Below are 23,725 nucleotides of genomic sequence, written 5' to 3' on the forward strand. Positions count from 1 at the left end.
AGCACTGAGGCCAAAGCTGTGACCTGTGTTCGGTAGACGATGGCCAGTTAGTAAGACCAAACAGCAACGTCTATACAGCCTGTAAACTCACTGGTCAGGCTCGAGCTAGAAGCAAAGATAAGAACTTTAAACGTTCGAAGAGACAGTCACCAGAGCAGCCGGGCAGGAGCATCTTGGATGAAGGCTGCGGCACCAGCGCCTGCCCAGCAGCATGGAAGAACCTACGGAGGAGCAATTGCTGTGCACGTACCGACAGGCACGTCACAAATGGAACTTCAAGCTTCGCTGTGGGGAACCCACTCGTGAGGTTGAAAGCCCAGAAACCCTTCGTTAGCTTTGCTAGCTGCGCTGCTCGCATAATGACTTGTTTTGGCAGTGAGTCCGTGGCCAGAAGATGCTGCTCAGCCACGGTGGCGAGTGCTGGTGCCTAGAGCGAGAGCATTTCACTGAAACCAGTCCCCAGTTGGAGCTACTGGACTGCTGACACAGGTGGCAGGCGCTGTCAGACACCGTGCATCAGCAGCACCAGTCTGCGCGCAGTTATGACCACAGGGCTATTTTGTTTTTATGTACAGAGGTTTACTACCACCTTATAAAAGAAGGATTTCCAGAAGGCAAATGGACTGATGTCTCAAAATAGAGTGTTTACATTAACGCTTGGCAAGCAAAGCCCTGCAAACATAGATGAATAGGGATAAGCCATAAAAACACCACGGACATTTACTTGCTGGAATAGTAGCTTGTAATCCAATTTCAAGTCCTCCTGCCAAGTGTTACACACAGCATCTTTGTGTATGACGATTTCAGCCCTCGTCCCCCACCGCCCCTCAGCGAAGATTAGCCAACAAGAAGAAACAGCAATTCAGAAAGAACGCTCCATTTAAAAAGCCATTTCAATGGGAAGTTATGATCTGGGTATATCGGAACCCGCTGCCCTTCCATTTGCGGAAACATTAAAAGATCAGGAAAGGGCAATAAATACTGCCTGAGCGGCAAACAGGGATGCTGGAGTAAGGGCGGAAAAACAAACCTTTCCGCACCTTTCTGCTGTTAATGGAGAACAAATGGGCTTTCCCTCTGTTTGAAGAGCTCACTAGAGCCCTGCTGATGGAATTACTGCTTTGTAATTAAACCTGCCTGCTCGTCTCACGCACGGTACACCAAGAGCAAAGTTGAACATGGCAGGATAACGCGAGATGAACACCCAACCCTCTCCCACCACAGCTCCGAGCGCTGTTTGACAGACACGTTCAGTTAGCAGGATGTGTGCCGGGGCCAGCAGCCCAGCCCCACGCTGCGCTGCCACGAGACCCGCAGCAAGGGCGACCCAGCTCCAAGCGCTGGCTTCATTCTAGAGACTTCCACATGTTTGAAAACTGTTTTCGTGGCCCTGATTATGCTGGATTTTGGTGTTTTTAATGCGTGAAGCTATATTTTTAAAGCTTCTGTCTAATTTCTTCTGATGCATGGGAAGAATTCTTCTTTCATTTGATTTTAGTTTGACACAACACAGGAAAGATCCATAATTCCGTTAATCACTCATCACATAAACAAAGAAACCTCTTGAGAACCAGAGAGCAACACGTACATGTATTTGCAATGCATAAGAGGATATTATTTTTTTTTAATGGTAACAATGCAATCTATTCAGTGCGAAGAGTCTGTGAGGCCAATTAAATACTTTGGGTTCCATAATTATAATTGCAGTAATTAATAGAAAGGAGCATTACAGCTTGCACAATGCAGTTCCTACTCAATTCAATGATTCAGTTCTTGTCTGCTTTCAACTAACCTTTTGTGTCTCTTCGTATCAGATCTTGCAGATTACTTTGAGTATAATAAAAATATCCCCAAATATCCCAGGTAATGTAATACATTAAGCATCCTTTGATTATGCCTACATGCAATCTAAAGAAGGGATTATGCACTAAAAGGATAGCGTTCGTATTTATTAATTTTAGACATTAATGAAAGTTTAGAGGGGCTCAGGTCATCTTCTGAACACCCTGGCAAGCCCACGACGACAAGAGAAAGCTGAAACCTGCTCTCCTGGGATTTTTTGGAGGCTTTCTCCCCCTTTTAAAGATGCTCTTCATGATCACCCCTCACCTGGGAAAGCAATTTTAGTGAAGGACTCCTCTACCTCATCTCCTTCCTGCAGAAATCAGCCTTAGGACAATACAAGAGTCACTCCCAAAGAAGTTAACCCAAACCTGCTCCCTTTCCCCTTCAAAGGGTAAGACGTACCTTATGGGTCAGTTTGGCTTTTTTTGTCAAATATTCTTATGGCTCCCCTAATCCTGATGCCTATCTTTTGCTGCGTTCAATATATTTTGAGAATGAATCACCTTACGGGAATCCCTTAACTTCTGAGTACTTCCAAATACACCAGAGCTGAGGCAGATTCAACCCCCCACCCCAGAGGTTTAGCATCTTTGCTAAACCTTCCCCATGGTCTCTCATAGCCAAGATGTAGCATCTGGCATACAAATGTATTTTTATATCCTCTGACAGCCCCCACCCCCACCACCATAATTCCCCAGCAGCTGGCCCCACAGGTGTCAGAAAGGAGTCAAGAATCACAGGAACAACAAGGCAGCTAGCTTCATCCCGTCCCTTTTTATACCATTACTCTATCCTCAGGTTTGGTAGGGAACATCTTCCTCCAACATTAGCCGTGATTTTGCTGACCTGGAAGAGACCAGCAAGCAGAAGGCTCAGCAAACCCGACTGCTGCGTTGCACTAGGCTCTGCGCAACGCACATGGTGCAGAAGTCACTGACACGCACAACTATCTGGGAAACAGGAGGACAGAAGGGAAACAGAAGCAAAGACTGTCAGTGTTTGCGACATCAATACAAAGGAGGGCTGGATAGCCAGCCGCCCCTCTGCCCGTGCTGCTTTCCCGACACGCAACCGCGCCATCCACGTGCACGGTAAATACACTGAAAACATGAGACATGAGCCTCAGACTTTGGAACTACAGCAATACAGACCGCGCAGGGAGCACAGGAGCTTGTTTCTGGCGGCATGGTGGTTTTAAACCCAGCTGACAAGCCGCGCTGATGCACACACAACGAGCAAGGCTCCGACGCGCCTCCTGCGCCTCTGAAGGAACTGCGACTTCGAGCCACCCACAGCGCACCGCTGCCCTGTCTCCAAGATTTAAAGACTGCTGACCAAGGCTACAGACAAGCTTTTCCTTTACACTGTACCAATTAGCAAAGTCAAATATCTCACCCATTAGTCTTGTTTCAGTGAACACCGCGCTCCCTAAGCAGGCCAGGCGGCTCCAACTAGAGAGACTCGATGGCAGAGTGGCACAACAAAGCTGGAAGAGATATTTAAGTTTCTCTGTTTTACTTTAAAAATATATTCATCCAGCTGCAATTTACTGAAAAGGATTGCTTCCCCACTCCCCCCGACGGCCATGAATCTCTTTAGAGAGAACATTACATTACACCCATAATAGGTTTATGCAACATAGCACATATTTGATATGTTAGTCATGTCTCCAAAGCATTCTCTCCTTCATTTCTTAAGCCTCGGAGAAGCTCATTTTCCCTGAAAGAGAAAAGGGTTAACGCTGGGCCAGAGCTGCACATGCACTAATTCCCCCATTTGTCTTGAGGAAATGAAAACAAGAGATTTAAGTAAATCCAGTTTTATGAATTCAAAACTTCAGACACTACTCGCACGACAGCGAAGCAACATCCCTCAGAGATTCACAGAGAAAAGGAAAAATTAATTTTATTGATGGAAGGCCCAAAAAAGGCAGATCCTAATCTGGGCGAGCACAAAAATCTCCCCCTATCCGCAACAAATGGGACCTGGAGCACCAGGCGCTACAGTGATTTATTACAAACCTGAGGAGACATCCAAATCCACCTCCTTCCTCAGGATTAAAACCGGAATGCTCTCGGACTGTCACTGCTCATTAGAATCTACTCGATCTGATCACCTTTCCCAACAAAAGCCCTGCACATCGCGGCAAAAATAAATACTCTCGCTGGCCCTCGCACAGGATTTCTACTTTCTTTTCTGACTCCTACGGATCAACGTTGCACACGCAGGGCGGCACACACCGTTTCGGCAGCAGCTCGGGCTGCAACAGGGAGCTTCATCCCCAGCTCAGCCAGGGCCGCTCCACACAGCTGCAGCCAGCCAGCCCGCAGAGACACAGCTCACAGAATCAGAAAACCTTCCGAAATCGCTGCCTCCCTCCAGAACTTCAGAAAACTCAACTGGGCATCGCGTCAACCTGAGCACACCTTCCAATCACCTCCAGTTACAAATGCTTTTATTTCTCTCTGGCATTTTTCAGAAAAAGGCTGATGAAAAGAGGCTTCCACAAACGGAACACTGTAAAATCACTCATTTCTCAGCTTCCATGATTCTAACAAACGCAGCTCGTAGAATCAGCCATCCAGAATTTAACGAGACTTACCAGGAGCCGCACGCAGTGGTGTATTTGCCTGTAACTAACACAGGCCCATAAAAACTCCAGCGCTGCCACAATCTGGTCCAAGAGCGCGCGCACGGCCACGTTAGTTGACATTTCCTGTTGACTGAATTAGAGCATCTTTTAATGAGGCTCACTTCAAAATCATTTTAAATCCATTTGCTCATGTCAACATCAATGTATTTGGCATTATCTACCAATTAGTAAACCAGAAAGTATTCTTTAGATAATCTAAAAATCTCAGTAAAATATTCAACGTGTCATTCATTTACTACAAACTGCCCTATAAAAACAAACTACTGGAACCAGCTGTCACCAAGCAACAAGTGTCTAAGGACAGAGTGCTTTTTAAACCTAGGGCTTTCCAGAACGTGTCTAAGGCGTTACTGTCAATACCGATGTCACGTCTTCACCTCCTGCAGGAATCAGTCATATCAAATGCTGTCCGTATCCCAGCGGAGCAGGTGAAGCAATTACAGGCTTTTACACCACCAGGAGGACGCAGAGCGTTCTGCCCTGGACCACAGAAGGACATCCTGACGGTCAGAGGACAGAGCTGGGAAGGGGTTTGCCCTTCTGCGGGATCCAGCACCTGGGCTTTCCCTTTCTGGCTCCCCAGAAGCGACCCAGTGCTGAGAACACAGCATGGTGGAGAGGCTCACAACCCGAATCGAGCATCTTCACAGGCATCCAGGTAGGGAAGCCTTGCCTGCCATTCTAGGCTTATTTGAGACTGACAGATTAAGTGATGGAAAGGTATTTTCCACTAGATCAGGTTGGCAGGGATATGGAACGGCTCTCTACCTCCAAGCCAAACGCAGCAAGCCGGTGCCAGGGCTGCAGCTCAGGTAGGGCACGTTGCCAGCCCCGCACCCGCCCACCCCTGCTCGAGAAGCATTTCTAACCCAGCAAAAGCCACCCAGCCGCAGCCTCCAGGCAAGCTCATCCAATGCTGGTACAGCCCGCAGAGTCAGCAGGGTGAAGACTGATCCTCTGCCACAGCATCACCCACCTCTGCTGCCGGGACCACCCCCGGACAGTCCAACCCCACCAGCTCCCTGCCAGCAGCAGGGCCACAAGCAGAAGAAAAAGGAGGACCCTGCACACCTTTGCAAAAACATGGCAAAACCATATTGCTTTTTTACTCACAAGACACAAAAAACCCCCAAGAAACCAACACTGGTTTTCCCTAAGTTCAGCAGGCAAAGGAAGGGTGGGTTGGAGGGTGGCTGTTTGGTTTTTTTTTAAATCTCTGGAGTGTGGCAGAGCAGTAAATCTTACATTATGCTCTGAAGAGTGTCAGCTCCGGGCTTCATTTTGGTCTCAGATTAGACTCCTGAAGCAATGAATCTTCCATCACAGAGGCCATTACCAACACAGTTTTCCCTCATTTTGGACTGCTTTACCCCTGATTGTATTATCAAACTTAGCTTCAACCTTCCCTTGGCTGCAAGGGGCTCAGCAGACCCATAGGCTTTTCAGGTATTCATCGACCAGAGAAGCCAAAAGCTCAAAAAGCAGGAGCTGCTGCGGCAGGGCAGGCTGTCCTACACCACCACCGCTGCCGGACGCTGCACCGCAGTGCTCTGCTTTTTAGCCAAGTTCCTTATCAGTATCATTTGCCCCCTTACTAATCAATTTGACAAAACTCTCAGATTTAAATTACGCTGTCCTTTGATATTCTTCCACTTAATATCCCTGAATCCCTCCAGAATCTCACCCGTGCGTTTGACAGGACCACCCCGAAGATGACACGGCATCGGGGCCGTGCTTGAGTCATGATGCTGGTGCCACAACCCAAACCGTGCCCGGCCGGAGGGCTCAGGGGGATGCAGGCGGTGCAGCCAACACAGCAGCCCAAAGCCCAAGTCCCTTCTGTCCCAATTAGCATTCAGCCATCAGGTGCAGACTAAGAAGCTGGCAGGAGAGCTGAATGACTCCTACAAGGAATGAATCTTGCAGCAAGGGTCATAGCTCAAGAACGCTTTGCTATTTGCCTTAGATTCAGGTTGATTAAGCCAGCCACAGCAATGTGCCACAGCAAATTAATGCTGCAACAGCGCAAGAATTATGTAGTAACCAGAGGCGGGGCATGGACACAGGCTTGAAACACGCTACAGTTGGTGGGGAGAAAACCAGCCTTTTGGATCAACGTATTACCAAAGGATTAAAGTCCTACAATCCCAGTCGAGCCCAGGAGCAACAGCAGGAGATTTAAACACGATATAACCAAAACTAGCGCTCAGCCACCGTGGTGAGTGGCTCCAGTGCTGGCACAAAGGGCAGCCCAGAGCTCCGGCGGGGTGCATGGGGGGTTCCCAAACCAGGGAACCTCCGGGGAGCAGAGAGACCTGCCAGGAGCCCTGCCACAAAACCACTTCCATACAGGGGGAAAAAAAAAAAAAAAACCCAAAACAAACCAACCAAAGAACCTCCATAGAAGACTCCCTTCTGATGGGAACAGAAAGCCCGATATGCCGACTAGACCCACGTCTTCGGGAAGCCTGCTGCCTCCCTGGGGCCCGGGTTCATGATGCGAGGAGAAAGCTTCCCACCCCGGTACAGCCCCCCATCCATTCATTCGTCCATCCAATACTCATTTTCCAGGTCAGCAGTGATGAAGTTGCAACAAGAGGTCTGAGGGCAATCAAGAACAACTTCAAGGGCCTTGGGACAACTGGTTCAGGGATCAGGAGCACACGTTGCCTTTCCCTCTATCCCTCCAGCCACAGGGAGTGATGAGGGAAGGAACAGGAGGAGCCAGCAGATCAACATCTGGCTCCATGCCTGGCAACCCTGGCAGAACTTTGCGGGTTTGGATCATGGGTTGGTCTAAATGACAGCAGCCCTGCTGGCAACAGAGGGGATCCACCTGCCTCAAAGGGGGAAAGGGATCTTTGTGTAGGAGTTCACAGGGCTCATCAAAAGAGCTTTAAACCAGATTTGACAGGAGAAAGGGATAAAACCAGGCTCGCTGGAGAGCAGCCCCAGGGTGGCACACCATTGTTTGAGGGAGCGAGGTCCTTTGGCCTGTCACCTCGGTGGAGGTACGGGATCGAGATCCATGGGGCAGCAAAGACACAAGGGTTATTGATGTGTTAGAAACCACAGAAGCGCCCGAGAACGGTCACGTAGGAAAAAGTGGTGGGAGCAATAGCCCAACTGAAGGGCATCTGCAGCAACGCACACAGCATGGGCAACGTGCAGGGGGAGCTGGCTGCCACCACGCAGCAGGAAAACTACAGCACAGTCACCATCACGGAAACACGGTGGGATGACTGGTGGGATGGATGGCAGTAAATTCTTCAGGAGGGAAAAACAAGGAAGGAGAGGCAGCAGGGTAGCTCTGTATGTCAGGGAGGGAATTGACTGTCTGCAGCTTAATGATGGTAATAACCGGGTTGAGCATTTATGGCAAGAAACGGGGCAGAGTCCAACAAAGCAGGTATCGCGGTGGGAGGCTGTTGTGGTCTGGCTGAGGAGATGGAGTGCACCCTCAGTAAGTTTGCAGATGACACCAAGTTGGGTGGAACTGTTGATCCACTTGAGAGCAGGAAGGCTCTGCAGAGGGAGCTGGGCAGGCTGGATCAGTGGCCCAGGGCCAACTGTACGAGGCTCAACAAGGCTCAGTGCCAGGTCCTGAAAAATTTCTTCACTGAAAGGGCTGTCAAGCACCGGACCAGGCCGCTGGGGGAAGTGACGGTGTCACCGTCCCTGGAGGCATTTAACAGACATGTAGATGTGGCACTTAGCACTACAGGTTAGTGGTGGGCTTGGCCGTGCTGGGTTAACAGTTAGACTCTGATCTTAAAGGTCTTTTCAAAACTAAAACATTTTTTTGATTCTAAATTACTGTATGCAAATAATGACAATTTAAAAGCATTTATAAAATTCAAGTAAAATAGTCCATGAATATTGAAAAATGCTTAAGTGCCAAGTTAAATGACAATTTTCAAAACACACTAAGGAAATCTGATCGTAACAAACCAGTCCCATGAAATATCGTATCTATCATCAACTTTTTAATTACCAATTGATCAACATGTAGACAGCGTAATAGCTTTCAGCTTTTAATTACTGAACTATCAAAATTCCAACCAAAAAAGGAACCTCCAGAGATGAAACTGTAATGCTTGATTATTCATTGCTACATAATGAATGATTTGTTTTTAAACAAGATGTCAAGTTCCTCATGTAATCCATCTGGATGTGTGACTCTGCAAAGCTTACACTGCCCATACTAAGTACTCAGGACTCCTATTTTCCCTTTTCTCCTGACCCCACAAGTGTAGAACTTTTCTTGTTGTTTCCCCCCCACACCCCCACCCTTAAGGCAAGACAGTCCTGAATCGAGGGGCTGAAAGGCCAACCAACTGCCAAACTCCACTATGGATCCAGACAAGCCCCTCCATCTCGGACCAAAGGGACAGGTTTTGCCTGGGAGGGAAAAGATATTCCTTCCAACTTGTCTGTACTCCCAAGGAAACAGCTCTAAACTGAAAAATGCATCCACCGAGCAGTGGGCACGGAAGCGCTGCTTCTCGCTTCACACGTACAGTGCTGTTAAAAAACAGTGCCGTGAGAACTGGGATGCAGCTCCCAGGTTTTCTTCACACGGCCTAAGCTGTAGCGAGATACACAAGACTTAAGCGTTAGTATTACAGAGAAAAGCACACCGGGGCAGGGAGAGATTTTTAGCTATGCTCTAAATTCAGCATCGAGCACATTACGAGCAGCTACCAGACCAACGGCACCTCCAGCCATCGCCATGAGGCAGCTTGCAGACTGCAAACTGCTCAGGAGCCTGCAAAGTGCAAGTCACTGCCCTGAGGTCCAGGGTTTCCATCCCCTGGCAATGCAAACCCACGCCAGGCACATCCCCGCCTGGAATCCAGGCCCTGCTCCCAGCACCAGCAAGCTTGGGAAGGGGGTCCACAGCTGTGCAAACCCGTCACACCTCTACATTCTCTCCACACACAACATGACCTGCTCCTCCCTCCCTGCATGTTTTTTAACAAAATAACCACTACCACCCTAAATTACTTCAAATTACACCTCCCAAATTTTCATTCCCGTTGGTCAAACGCACAAGAAACAAAGATTTTCAGCAATGTGAAGACATGACTTAAGGCTGCAGAGAGCCCTCTGCAATCCACACCCCCTAGAGAGGATTTTGCTAAATCCAGGCTTTTTGCATCTGGAGAGACATTTCCCAGAAATATCTGTTTGCAAATGCAAGGGATCTAGGTAGGTATGCAAAGCATTCTGGAAGTAATACTGTTAAACAACTGTAGTTCAAGCAGAGCATATTAGTCAGTTAAAAAGAAACTACCAGCAAATAACGCATTTGTTCCTTCAACCCCAGTGCAACAATTAACATCACTCATCCCAAGCCCCCTGTCCACAACCCTGCAGATGTCTCCTGTGTGCATCATCCCGCAATAGCTATTCCACATAATGGCATCTGTTCCCACCAAAAAAAAAAAAAACCAAAAAAAAAAAAAAAAAACAACCCAAAACCAAACCAAAAAAACCCCAAGAACCTTTTGTTTTTCCTTTGTTACAGCCTGGGAACCTCAGCTGTTGCCAGACAATACTCGACATTGCTTCCCCAATAAATTCACCCGCTCCAGCCACATCTAGGGTTTGATTTCTACACGGAAAGCACAAGCTCATTTCACGCACTTCCCTTGGGAAGCTGCTAGTACGCATAGCTTGTACAGATTTTCACATAAGAAATTCAGTAATCAGTCCAGTAGCTGTAAGCACTTATGACAACAATATCTATCAACACTTACCATATTTACAACTAAATCATGTAAATACAAGTCAGCTCTCCTCTGCATGCTGATAATCCGGACAAATGAAGGCTGAAAAAAGCCACTCCAAGAGGAGACTAAACATACAAAAATCACACAGGGTGAGAAACTCATACTGACAGCACTCCAAAACTGCTGAGGGCAACAAGAAACGGGGACAGCTCGCTGTGCCCTGGCCACTGAGCCCAAGGAAGCGCCCAGGGCTACCCCAACCAGCCCCACACAGGCTGCAATTCCCACCCAACGCTTCCTCAGAGCCCAGCGTCTCTGCCACAGGACCCCTATGTTTTCCACAAAAACAGGGACAAGTTGCTTCAATACCAGCCCAGAGTTCTTCCCTCTATCTGCCTTCCAATTCCTTCTAAATCCTAGGAACCCATTTAAAACAAAAAGATACAATTTCAGGGGTGCTCTTCTCCCCATTCCTCCACCAGGACTTACCATTTTATTATGCTTATTAAACTGACAAAAATTACTCTTTAGCTGCTACATCCAAACTTCCATGGAGGTTTAGGCAAATGATTTCCTAGATGTTTATAAATCAGCTGAGCAAGGAAAAGTTATTCTGTAAGTAATCTGATTTTTTGGCACAACAAAAATACCAAGTTATTAAAACTTTCACATTGTTTTGGATTGCATCTCTAACAGACCCCAGCTTCTTCGACTGCTACAAAGACATTTTATTTAAAGCAAAGACGAGCTGCGCCTCCGAAGGTTTCCCCGGTGGATTCAGTGACAGTTTGCAGCGCGAGGTTTGTTCTTTGGGCAGTGAAATCCAGGAGAAGCGGGGAGCAATCCACACCATTTTTCACCAACATCCCCTCGTCTGTGCACACCCGCCAACATCTCCTCCGTTAATCCTGGCGCAAAATCCTTTCATCCCGACCCGGGGAGAATACCCACTCGATGGACCAGCCCGCTAGGCTCTCCCCAGCAAGGCAGGCAGATGACCAGGCTTAAAATAGCTTAGTAATCCTTATTTATTTACTGCAGGATAATTCAAGCTGCTCCCTACTTTAGGATGGGATTTGTACATAACAACGGGAGGAATAGGTACCACTTGTTTAGCCCACGACATCACAGACCCCAGCCCTGCCAGCCCCCCTCCTCCCTGGCAGCCCCCTCCGAGCAGCCCTGGCCATCATGGGAAACTGAGGCAGAGCCACGTCACAGACCGTTCAAAGGGTCAGCTACCACCGCTGAGACATTTCCTACTGAAAATCTACACGGTGTAGCAACACCCAGAAGATAACACTCCAGTTTAAGGCCCATTATTTGCACATACCACAGGCTTCTTTGAACTGCTCTCGATGTTCTACCCTCTGGATGCGCAACGCTGTCCTACCGACACCACCTCACTGCACATGGCTGTGCCATCCCTGAGGGTTAATTCCAGGAGGTAATTCCAGGTTAATTCCAGATAAAAACACCAGGTTCCCATCCCCACCACCCATGGGCAGCTGCCTTCAATCTCTTCTCCTGCCTGTGCAGCCTTGTACATAAACCCAAAGAAGTGAGATTTCTGAGGGGTGGGAAGGAGAAGAAATGGTGGCTTCTTAATACAACAGATAGCCCACAAGATATTCCTTGCAAGGAATTTAATAAGAAAAAAAAAAAAAAAAATCGTTCCATAGGCAGCACTGAAATCACATTTATGGGAGCTCTCACTTAAAGACAGCCTCCCCCATCTCAAACAGGAATGAGATCAGTAGACCTATCAGACTTCAACACGAATTAAAAAAATACAACACACCACCACCACCAAAAAAAAAAAAAAAGAAAGAAAAAAGAGCTTTATGTGACATATTGTGCGCACCTTCCAGAGCTGCATTCTTCATACATCACGTTGTGTTAACATACTTCAAAATCTGAGATCCAATTTACCAAAGAGAGCCCGGAGGAGCAAGTCATCCTATAATCGTGCATCTGAAATTCTCCCAGAGTGATTTAAGAGCTACATCATTGGGTTTGCTATAAAGGCTCTGTTTACAAGGCTCTATATATTCCTATATAGCAATAAATGATTTGCCTCCAAGTGTTTTCTTTATTTCTTGTCAACAAGTTTCTCCCTTTTTCCCTGAAGATGTCCGAGGGGAACAGTGTTAATCTCCTAGCTATCCCACTTTAATCTTTGCTCTTACCGAGAAACGACGCAACCGCACTTCACATGCTGAAGCAGCAATACCTGGCAGTTATGGATTCAGGGAGGTTGATTAAACGTGTACGTTCTGTTGAAGATTATATGGAATGATTGAGCGTATAAGACCTTTAAATCGAACAAGAAACCGTTGATGTGGACAGAGCTCCAAAACCTCCACGCAGGACTCACTTCCAACAGTTCTGCCTGCTAGGTTAAGAAGCAATGCCTCCCTCGGAGCTGCTTCCAGACCAGAAGCTGGGCAAGGAGGGGGAAGAACGGTCCTTAACGACAGCAAACGCAGTCGTGTGTTGTGACCCGACAGAAACACTCTCCTAATGACGCAGCACAAGCCCTCGTTTCAAGCAGTTGGTAAACTGGCAGAAAATGAAGGTCAGAAGTGAGAAGTGACGTGAGAATGGAGAAATCACACTCGGTTCCTACACACCGAGAAGAACCTTCTGCACCCATGTTCCAACAGTAGCTAGGGACAGGAAGCAGGAGCAGGTGAAATGGGTCCTGCCTGATGCCTACCACACGTCACTGTGCACGTCTGACAGGGACAGGGATGGCACGCTGCCCACCACAGCCCCCTGCTCCGGGCAGGGACCCAGCTGTCTGCCCCTCCTTCACCCAGGAGCGGCGATGACAGTTCACAAAGCAGCCACGAAACACCACCTGGCTCGGCAGGGAGCCTTGCTACAGCAAACAACACCCCCTGCTCAACTGCAAATCGAATGCTCCTGGCACATCAATTTAATTTGAGGCCCCATCGGCCGGTATGCGCCAGGGAACCGTGTGTGGTTTCTCCGGAGACTGCACAGCATGGTAAAAAACAAGGGTGGCAAAAAAATTAATCTGCCTGGAGAGCCGGAGTTGCTGTCAAGCCAACCTACATTCTCCCCAGCATCATGGAAGCGCTTCGCATGGCAAGCAAGGATTTCGCTTTGTTTCATTCCTGCTGTACCCATCCTGAAAAAGCAGGCTTTCTCCGAGCAGCCCTAACGAACCCAAACCATCCTCCAGAAGCTCCATTTGAGAAAGCCGATGCTCACGTGAGGACAAGCATTCAGGGCTTTGGTATTTGTCCACCAGCTTTCCACCTCAGGCCACAAAGCCCAGCCAGACTGTCATCAGGAAACAATAACGAAGACCGGGGTCGCTGAGGATGCCGGCACTGAGCAACGTTACCGAGTTACCCACCAGCCTTCCCCCGAGTAAGTCAGGAAAAGCAACTGAGGCAAGAACGCTTCTAAAGAGCTGCTGATACCTAAAGCAACGCAGCACACTCTGTTATGAGGAGCTCGTGCAGCGCCTGGCAGTGCCTATCCTCAAGTCAGCTACACTGGGCACTTCGCTTTGTGCAGACCAGGGAAAGCAGGAGAGGCACCCCCCTTAGGAGCTTCCTCGCTTCCACTGAGCTGCTAATGCCATAACCTACATCCACGCTGGCTGACGTGAATAAAGGTATCAATGAGGCAAGTAACGGGAGCACAAACAGCCAGTGCAAATCATGTTTCCAAGCCAAATAGCTTAGAATGTGAATGCAAACCAAGCTATAGCAACAGTCCTCCGAATGCAACTATTTCGGGTCTTCATTACAACAAAACCAATTAGAATTAGCTGGCCAACCTCATAACCTAACTCCATGGAGCGACACAGCGTTTCTGCGTTTGTCATGTACGCTTAAGTGACTTGGGTTTGTCCAGCACCAACCTCACTGCACCAATGGATTATCTGTGGCGTAACAAAAACCCTTACCTGAAGCGGTGTTGTAAAAGACCCGATTAGCATCTTTTCGAGCAGCGCTCCTGAAAGCAAGCCATCTTATCCGCAACGTCCAGCAAGGAGCTCAGCATCGCGTTCTGCTTTAGGGAAGCACAGAAAACAATACCCGCCGCTCTTCTGCGGACCTCGACCAATTGAGCTAATCCATGCAAAATGCCTGAGCAAACACAACTGTGTAACCAAAGGCGCTGCAGCTTTGCAACCGCACGGGTAAGCGAGTGCTCTGCTGCTGTGGAGCACCACAAACACTAAGGACCGGGCTGGACATCCATGTGCCTCCAGCCAGCGTAAGGAGAACAAGCCTTCGCAGTTGACCACAAACCAGACCCAGCAGCTTCCCCCGCCATGTCTGACCCAGCCAGATTCCAACGCCTTTCAATGGACAGAGGGCAGCTGTTGCCCCAAAGCCATCCTGTGCCACACCAGGGCAGCAGCAGGGGGAATGGCTTGCAGGAAAGTCACCGTGCTTTCTCAAGGTCACAGATACACCAGCACATGGACCGCATCTCAGCGAAGGGCGACTGCAATACAAGGCATGAAGTGGGAGCGCACACCCTGCATTTAGTTAGGGACAAACATCCCTCTTCTCAGCCACAAAATAAGGGCCAGGAGAGTATGGGACGCCTTTATTTTTATATATTAGCCCAGAGGCTTGCTCAGGCTGTGCAAAGAAAGTTTGCTTTCTAGCCCCATTTTGGCAGAGCCCTACTTTACTGCAACTCTAGCTCCAAAGCTTAACATCACTAATATTTAAAGTGTTCTGCGAGGGAAGCTGCCAGGCAGCCTCATTTAAAAACAGAAAAGCGGCAACAAGCAGTTTCTCATGCTTGATCCGATTACTCTGATCTCTCTTTTGATGCTGCAGACTCAGACTCCTATTTCTATTACTGCACAGGGGGAGCAGGAGAGGGAGGGGAACATTGCTTCGCTGCTCTGTATTTCCTTCTTCCCTGTCAGACTGGGGAGAAGGGATTTGCACTGCTAAGTGCTGGAATAAAGCGGCAGAGGGGTCTGGGATGTACCCACCTCCCAGCTGGAGACGTCGTGCAGGCTGGCAGTACCAGGGGGCCCCATCCAGCCATCAGTGATGGTGCCCACAGCTTGCCACCTCTTGCCACAGCTTGCCAAGCCCCAATTTGGCCTCATGCTGTCCATGAAAAGTTCATGCCTATAAATAGCATCACTGCACTAGCAAAAAGGTGCGCTGCCGCATCAGGTTTCGAGGTATCTTGGGTCCAGGCTCACAAGAGCCATCACGTTCTAGACTGGCACTTGAGTGCAGCTTTGTGCATGGAAGACCACAGCTGCCAGAGCCCACCCCGGAGAAGACCGACTTGAGGGACCTGCCGATGGCTTGGGGAACACAGTGACATTTCCGTTCTGGAAGCAGACCTTTGAAGAGACTATAAGTCAGATTCACCCACTGACTAACACTGCTGAAAAAGGACACAACAAGATCAGAGGCCCACTGGCAGCCGTAACCTGAACCCAGGGTTTGTACATCCCAGGCTCGCCAAGCCCAAGTGCACCTTTAGGAGCAATGCCGGCCCGGGGGGCAGCCCTGGCTCTCACAGCAACACGTGCATTCCCCCCCCTCCCCGCCCTCCGCTCTGCAGGCAGAGACCACCGCTCAGCCAAGAGCTCCACAAGAGGCAACACAAGGACCACAGTTTTGCCGTCCCACTGAAGAATCCAGCCAGCAACATAACTGCTGAGGGCAAACTTCACAGCTGGCCTTGGCAGAGACGCTGAGTTTCTAATGCAACTATTTCTCACTGCCAAACACACACCTGGGTTTTAAAAAGCGCTCAGCACTGCACACTGCGAAAAACCTCTTCTTTTTTCAACACTCAGACCTGACTGATGCTGCCACTGAGAAAGAGAGGGGGGGGACAAGACAGCCTTTGTTGCTCAGGCAGGACCCATTAAAAAGAAAAAATAAATAAATAAAAGGCAGTGCTACTTCAGAAAGAAAACCCATTGTGAACCTGCCAGAATGCAGCACCTACATGTGCAACTGTCGGCAAACGGACAACACCAAGAAGCTGCCAGCATTTCCAGTGACAGAAAACACACCCAAAAAAACCCAAAAACAAAACTGAAGAGATTTTTCAGTTCAGCTGCAGCCTACAAAAGTTTTATAGTTCTGAGTAAAGCAATGTGCTTAAGTATCACTTTGATCCTTCACACTGGCATCTTAATAGGGTCTCAAGTCTTCCAACAGATTCACTTTGAGAATTCAGTAAGGTCAGAATGTTTTTAATGCTCAAGTTTTTAAACCACATTAGAACACAATCAATTAAAACCACACCATAGGGTATAAATAGCACGCTGTCCCAACCCTACAAAGGGACACTGGCAACTTAAAATAACTGGGTGTGCAGGCAATCTAGTCAAGCATTTCAAACACAACAAGCAAGCCACCGACCACACGCAGCAGGCGAGCATGTGGTGGGAGTTCAGCACCAACTACAAGAACCATCGCTGCTCCCCGTGTATTTCTGTCGCTCACCAGAATACATTGGAACGGGTGAACAGGACAGACCTGAAAGTCGGGTTGTCAGGGGTCCCGTACAGCCGTTTGTGGGGCTCCCCACACCTAGCTCAGCGCCACACAGAGACTTAAGGAGAGAGCCTGATGTGCAACAGAGCAGGAAAATCAGCAAGTTCAACAGGCAACAAGCACACTAGGAAGTGGAAAAGATGGCAAGAAAGGCCAAGGGAAACCAGGCGGACACTAGTCAGATGCAGACAAGGGTCTCCAGAGCAGTCAGGCTGCGCCCACGCTACTTGCAGCTGGGGCTCTTTCTCCACTTGCAAATTAAAAAGCTGGAGCATCTAAAATCAGCCCATGGCTCAGCCACAAATGCCAGGTCATCTCAGAGCACTGTGGGCCAGCCACCACGCACCACTGATGTGTGCCCCAGCCGACAAGCTCCCCCGTGTTCCAATTACCCAAGTTTTTATTGAAGCCTCATGGTATTTTCCTTCAAAAAACGCCTGCCACACATGCAAAAAATACCCTTTTTCACCAGCACGCTCCCCTTGAAGCCAAGCGCACCAAAGCACCCAAGCCCACGCTGGACAACCTTCAAAGCGTTCTGTGGTGGAGCTCCCCATTATCCACAACAGCAGCTGCTAGCTGCAGCATGCAATTAAAACCCCAAGAAAGCAACTGATTTATGAAACTTAAACAAGTACATACCACTCATAATTACAACATTCCACCCAGGGTCTTCTCCTTCATTACATGTTTCCAAACAGAGTCTCTTTATTTAGCGCTGGTGGGTTTGCACCACCAGAGAACAGCGCACAGTATTCCCCAGAGAAACAAACACAAATTTATTTCCACTCCTCCCGCAGCACCCAATTTCTCAGAAAAGATACAGATTGCACATCCAGCTTTGCTTGTGCTCTTAAACCACTGCATAAAGTATTTACTTACTGGCCAGGTTCCAGCTACAGCAAACGCTGCAGACTCGCCGCCTGTGCTACACTCGTGGCCTCTGGGGTCTGCTAAAATCCCCGAACCACCTAGATGGCAGAAGAAGAAGAAGGCAGCCTAACTTTCGGGATACAGGGAGCCCCTGCCTTCAAGACAGGAGCACTGCCAGGTGCTACCAAAACCCAGAAGAGGTAGAGGTTGTCCAAACCCCTTTTAAAAGTATGACAACAGTCCCTAGAAAAACATGCATTAAACAGAAAACATCCAGAAAAACCTGCCTGCATGCAATATCAGAAAGTGGGTTTTGTTTGAGCAAATTCATTCTTAGGAGCATGTGCACGGTCCGTTTAAGCAGAGGGCATATCCAGGCTGAAGCAAGCCTTTTATTCCAGATGGCCTCGGGCAGACACAGGGTTAAGGAGCTGACCCATTTTCAGCCCAGCGATGGGGCAGAGACCACTGCGTGCCATTGCCCCACCGAACGAGCGTGTCTCCGGTTCTGGCACTGGCAGAGGTGGGCATGCCAAGCCACCGGGGCTTACCGAGTCAGAGCTGTTTGGTTACGAAGACACCCAGGAAAGACAGCAGAAGACAAAGACAACAGCAAGGCAGCATCAGCAAAGCAGCTGCTGATAAGGCCTGGGGGTCCCTGGAGGAGCGTAACTCTTCACTGGCCTCCTGCCCGCACAGCCGCCTTCACGAGGCCGACAACAGCAGCGGCCACCCAAGCCGATGAGCATCCCATCAGCCCGGGAACACGGACAGCACTCATACAGCCAAGGGAGCAGACAGCTGCCCCCTCCTCCACGCAGGACACGCGTGGAGCTGAGCCCTTCCCTCATCTTCCCATCCTCTGGAGCCTCCTTGGCAGCGGTTTCCAAGCCAGATTGTCATGCTTATAAACCTGCGCTCAACTGCCTACATGCAAGACAAATGAGCCCAAGCTGCAACCCAGATGGATTACTTTATTTACCAGCCCCTTCCTTGCAACCGTCCTGCAGCGTTTGCATCGCATGCAGAACGCAACCATGGTTTTTCAGCACCAGAGCTCAGCCAAGCCCGAGCAAAGCTGCTGCAGATCAGCGGACGCGCCTTGCTTGCGTACAAAGGCTCCTTAGAAACTCACTCCATATTTACAAAGGAGCCCGGCTTAACGCTGCCTCGGTGGGAGCGCTCGGTGCCTTCGCCAGGGTCCTCTTCTGGCCTGCCACGTACAGGGCTCGTTTGCTGTCGGCAGATACTGCTGTGACCGCCTCTTGTCCGGCACATTGCACCTTCGTGCCACGGCCAGGTTGCTGCTCGGTGCTGACGCTGCCTCAAAACGCTTCCCACAGCTTCAGCTGAAAAGTTATTGTTGCTAAACTGCCGTGCAACGTTGCTCTGCACCATCACAGATGCTGTGTTCCACCCCAGCGCTGACTGCCTCTCCGTACAAGCCAAAATCATTCCTCGACTCTCTCCCTACTGCACAGGGGCGTTACGAAGTTTAGTTGGCTGTACAGCATTGAGAGCAGGCAGAAAGGCGCCACGGAAACGCACAGATTCATCTCGAGTTACCAGCTTAATTTAAACCAAGTCCGAGTGTTGCCCTTCCCTGTTCCAACCGCCCCTGCTTAACACAGGCAGCAAAGCCATCAGGACACGCTCCGGATGACAGGATGCCATCATGGTGGTGACACGGCACTCGCACCGCCGAGCCTCAGGTAGCAACTGGCGCAGGAGGCGTGATGGCAGCACTCTGCAATCAGCACCAGACGTTACTGCCACCACAGTCGTGTTCTCTTCCAAGTCTATGGAAGCTAACAAATCGATAGCTTTCGGAAGGTAGGGGGAAACAGGGTGGGGGGTGAAAAAAGGAAAAACAAACGAAGAAAAAAAAAAAGATTGGAGTTCTTCGGCCTTAAAGAAATTATGCCTAAAAGGCGTTAAAGCAGGAGGTCTCGGATTCAATCCTGCGACTCATGACAGAGCACCAAAATGGCAAGGCACTTCTCTTCTACTAGCAGCATCGCAACCTCAATTCACGTTGCACAGTGCCTTTCACCGCTGGAAAACCCCAACCATATAGGTCAGGCACAGCCATTTCAATTCCACATCCAGCCCTGCTTTTGTTTCTCTTCAGCTGCTTCACTATTCTACATCACATCGTTGTGCCCGTTTGCTGGGCAGCGATTAAGAGGCTTACCCTATGGGAGGATCATACCAGCCTCGAGTTAAAAACTGCTCTTAAAAAACAGGATTCAAAACCCCAGTGAGGTATCGAGAGCCAGACAGCAAAACAAAGAGCCGCCGCGGCTGTCCTGCAACCAGGCTCGTGTTTTTAAAGCGGGCGTCTCCGCGAGAGGGTCTCCAGGTCAAACCAGCGGGCAATTAGCTCCGCATCGAGCCCAACCAAGTGTACATGCCACAAGAAGCACCTTGTGAAAAAAACATCTGAAAAGCTAAGAGGAGGAGGAGGACGACGACTACGCATCAACTACATAAACATCTGGGCGTCTGCTGCTAGGCGCAGCCGAGTCGTGCTGAAGCGACGCGAGTGTTTCCCCGTCTTGCAGTGAAAAGAGCCGACACCGACGGCTTGTTTCCATCGCTCCCGGCTGCCCTCGGCGGACGCACGGGCTGCAGAACGGCCAAATTCGGAGAACAGAGCCACCCTTCGGGTCTCGGGGAACAGGGCGCACGCACGCTCGAGAAACGGAACCTCTTCCACCGTGGAAAATGGGGCAGAAGCCCCCGGCCCCGTCGGGAGGATGCTGGTACCTCGGTGAACGGAGCCGAAAACCACCGGCTTTTCCTCCCCATCCTACCAGCGAGGCCACTGGGGGAGACCGGGGGCAGCATGTACAACACGCCCGTGAATAAAGCTCTTTGTTCAGCCGAGCCGCCTGCGCCCCTCGCCCCCCTTTCCCCACCAGTTAAATCCAACCGCGGCTCAATGGGCCCCTTGTTCCTCCCGAAACGTCCCGGGCAGACAATGCCGCTGCTCCGGCGCGAGCCCCAAAGGAAGCCTTGTGCCTCTCCAGTGACACACTGTAAATATAAAGTGGCATTAAGGAGGAATATTTTATCACAGCCATCAGGCACAAGTGCAAGTCCCTCCTGCGGCTACTCGGCTCAGTGCAGGAGCGGTGCAGCGGCTGCCGCGCCGGGGAGGCCGCCGGCCACCGCGGGCTGGGCCAGGGGAGCACGGCCGGCACGGGGAGCCCCCCCGGCGGCGAGCCCCGGCCCCGGCGGGACGGTCGCCTACAAGCCCCCCCGGGGGGTCACCGAGCTCGGCGCTACCGGCCGGGTCCCCAGGGCGGGACGAGGGGAGCGAAACGCGCCCGCAACTCGCACCAGCATCGCAACAGGTCCCCGCTCCCGCGGGCGGCGGTGGCGGCGCGGCACCCCCTCCCCCCGTCGAGCACCGGGGGGGGCGCGCGCGGCAATTACTTTTTAATTGGGAGGCCGCTTGATGAGCCCGCGGGCAGCGGGGAGAAGCTGCTTCCATGGCAACCGGCTGCCCGCGCCGCCCCGACACGCGTGGCTGAGCCCGCGCCGGGGGTCCCCGCACGGGGGGGCCCTTCCCGCCGACGCTGCAGGGGCCAACACACCGCGACGTTCCGGGGTATGTGTGGGAAGGGGGGTCACCCGGGCACCCCCCCGCCCCAGCGCCCCCCCTACGCGGCGCTCCCCCCCCCCGAAACACCCCCCCGGCGGCGGCCCTCCCCCCAGACACACGCGCACACACACACACACACACGCACGCACGCACCCACCCTGCCGGCGCCCCCCCGCGGGCGGGGCAGCCCAGGGCCAGCCGCGTCCTACCTCTGGGGATGATGGCGGCGGCGGAAAGCAGCAGCAGGAGGAGCGGGAGGAGGCCCGGGGCGCCGCCGCACGCCGCGGGGCCGCTGGGCTGGGCGCGACCCGCCATCTCCAGCACCTGCTTCGCTCTGCCCGCCGCGCCGGCACCTCGCCGCCGCGCGCGCCGCTAATGAGATGCCCGCACGTCACTGCGCCGAGGGGGCGGAGCCGCCGCCAGGCCACGCCCAGCGCCAGGGGCCGGGGGCAAAGTGCCGGGCGCGGCGCGGGGCGGAGGGGCGCGGCGCTGCGGGGGGCTGGCTCCCACCCCCGGGCCCACCCAGCCGGGCCCCGCCGCGGCGGAGCGAGGGGGATGGAGGGTCAGCGGGGAGGCGGCGTTCGACAGGCGCGGAGCCCCGTGGCAGCGCTCCGACTCACAGAAAGGCAGGCTAGAACAATAAGTAAATTAAACAAAAAAACCCTAGAAAAAAAAAAGACGTGAACACTCCCCTCCCGCACCCCCGAAAACCGCACATTTTATACAGCTGCTCTAACCCGCGGCCACCTATCGCGACTCCTGGCGACGAGGCGACGGGCGGAGGGGCTGCGCGCATCAACCGCCCGGAGCCTTACCCCGCGCCAGCCCCCCAGCATCCTCCCTCGGGGTCCCTCCACCATCCCCCCTCCCGCCCTCCACCCCCCCACCCCACCCCCCCAGCATCCTCCCTCGGGGTCCCCCCTCCAGCACCCCGGACCCCCCGCCCCCCGGGCCGCTGGAGGCGGTGTTGAGCCTTCCCGGCTGCGGGGGCGCGGGGAGAGCGGACGGAGCCCAGCGACCCCCCCAGCGGTGGGGGCACCGGCAGCTCATTAACCGCAGCCCGGCAAAAATCAACCTTTCTCGGCAGGTTTTTCATCCGTGCAACCGTTTTGACAGGGTTTAAATTGAGTAAATTAACAAGTAAACCACAACTGCTCCCCCCACCTGCTACGCCCGCCTTAATGAATTGTGACTCGGTTTCACTCACCTGGGAACGGGCCCGATCCTGCCCCTCCCCCAGATCCCAGGAATACCACAGGCCAGCACAAGCGCTAGCAGAGTGAACGCAGAGGATGGCAAACATTTCTAACTTTATTAATTAGGTTATTCCAAGTTAACCTGAGGCAGGTGAGTTGTCAGTTTAACTTTATCACCCTGCCTTCTGCCGAGCCTGGAGTTAAAACCGCTCAGGGCAAGCGCTGAGTCACATTGTAGGCTTGGGAAGGGCTTTCACTCACCAGATTGCAAAACCAGGCCGGTTTCACAGCTCTGGATCACAAGAGAGCACCCAGCGTTGCTCCCTCAGCTCAGCTCGGGTCCCAAAGCAAACCTTTCTGCCCCGCAGACGCGCCGGATGACTCCTTCCTGCTCAACCAGTGCCGCGGCCGCAGGGTCTTTGGGCCACCACCACCACCGTCGTTCCATAACAGAGCCAGGTGTATCCCCCAGTTCCTAAGAACGTGCTTGTCTTTGCCCGGATGCCCAGTTCCCTCCTCTCCGGGAGGATGTGGGCACGGCTGAGCGGCGGCTCCATCTGCCTCCGTGTCATTAGGCGCCCGGCTACCCTGTTTGCCGGAGTTTAATTACACGGTTTAGACCCTTTTGTACAATATCGTGCATTATGACCCACCGCGGCTCAAACATCAAATTGAAAAGCAACCCGTATTAACTAAAAAGGTTTATAATAATTTAAGTATTCATAGGGTGCGAAACAATAAGTAGCTGAAATACAATTTGCATAATAAATATCAATATCACAACAGCTAAAACAAACCATGACAAATTATCTGCTGCTAAATGACCAGGAGATTATAGAATGCAAATTGCAAATCCTGAACTCTAGGAAATGACTTCCCTAACCTCCTGCGTCTCGTTCGGCAGACAAAAAGGGACTTGAGATGTACTGAAACTGGCTATGTTCCTGCTGGAAACATCTTACTGCGTTCCATTATGCATCAACTTTAATTTCAAGAGGAAAATGATTTCCTCTGTCCTGGAAGCTTAGCCTCAGATTATTTGTCACAGTGTGTTTAGCAGTTATGATATTGAAGCACGAGCCCCATTGGCAGTGATTGAAAGCTGTATTAAATCAAGTCACGGGCAGCTGGGGACAGCAGCTAATAGGGGAGTGGTGGTCGGAACAAGGGGCTGGCGGCAGAAAGGGCTGATGGAGGCTGACCTCACCCACACATACAGCTGATATAATCGCAGGCATTACATGACAAGGTTGCACCCCAAGCGACACGTCCCACTG

The 23,725-nt window shown here is 51.3% G+C and overlaps 1 protein-coding gene across 9 annotated transcripts in view; it reads right to left on the reverse strand.

Moving 5' to 3' along the window:
• Window positions 1–21,709, reverse strand: part of CADM1 (cell adhesion molecule 1) — a 168,018-nt gene extending 146,309 nt beyond the window's left edge. For 2 of the 9 annotated variants that reach the window (XM_080366920.1, XM_080366919.1), the window contains exon 1: window positions 21,462–21,708. In XM_080366920.1, the coding sequence (XP_080223046.1) occupies window positions 21,462–21,567 (106 nt within the window). In that variant the 5' untranslated portion in view covers window positions 21,568–21,708. Of the gene's footprint in view, window positions 1–21,461 lie in introns of all 9 variants that reach the window. The other 7 variants (XM_080366924.1, XM_080366922.1, XM_080366926.1 and 4 more) reach the window with 5 other exon arrangements.
• Between the last annotated feature and the right edge of the window lie 2,016 nt (window positions 21,710–23,725).

Source organism: Falco punctatus (assembly GCF_963210335.1).
Source record: "Falco punctatus genome assembly, chromosome: 16".
Lineage (NCBI taxonomy): Eukaryota > Metazoa > Chordata > Aves > Falconiformes > Falconidae > Falco > Falco punctatus.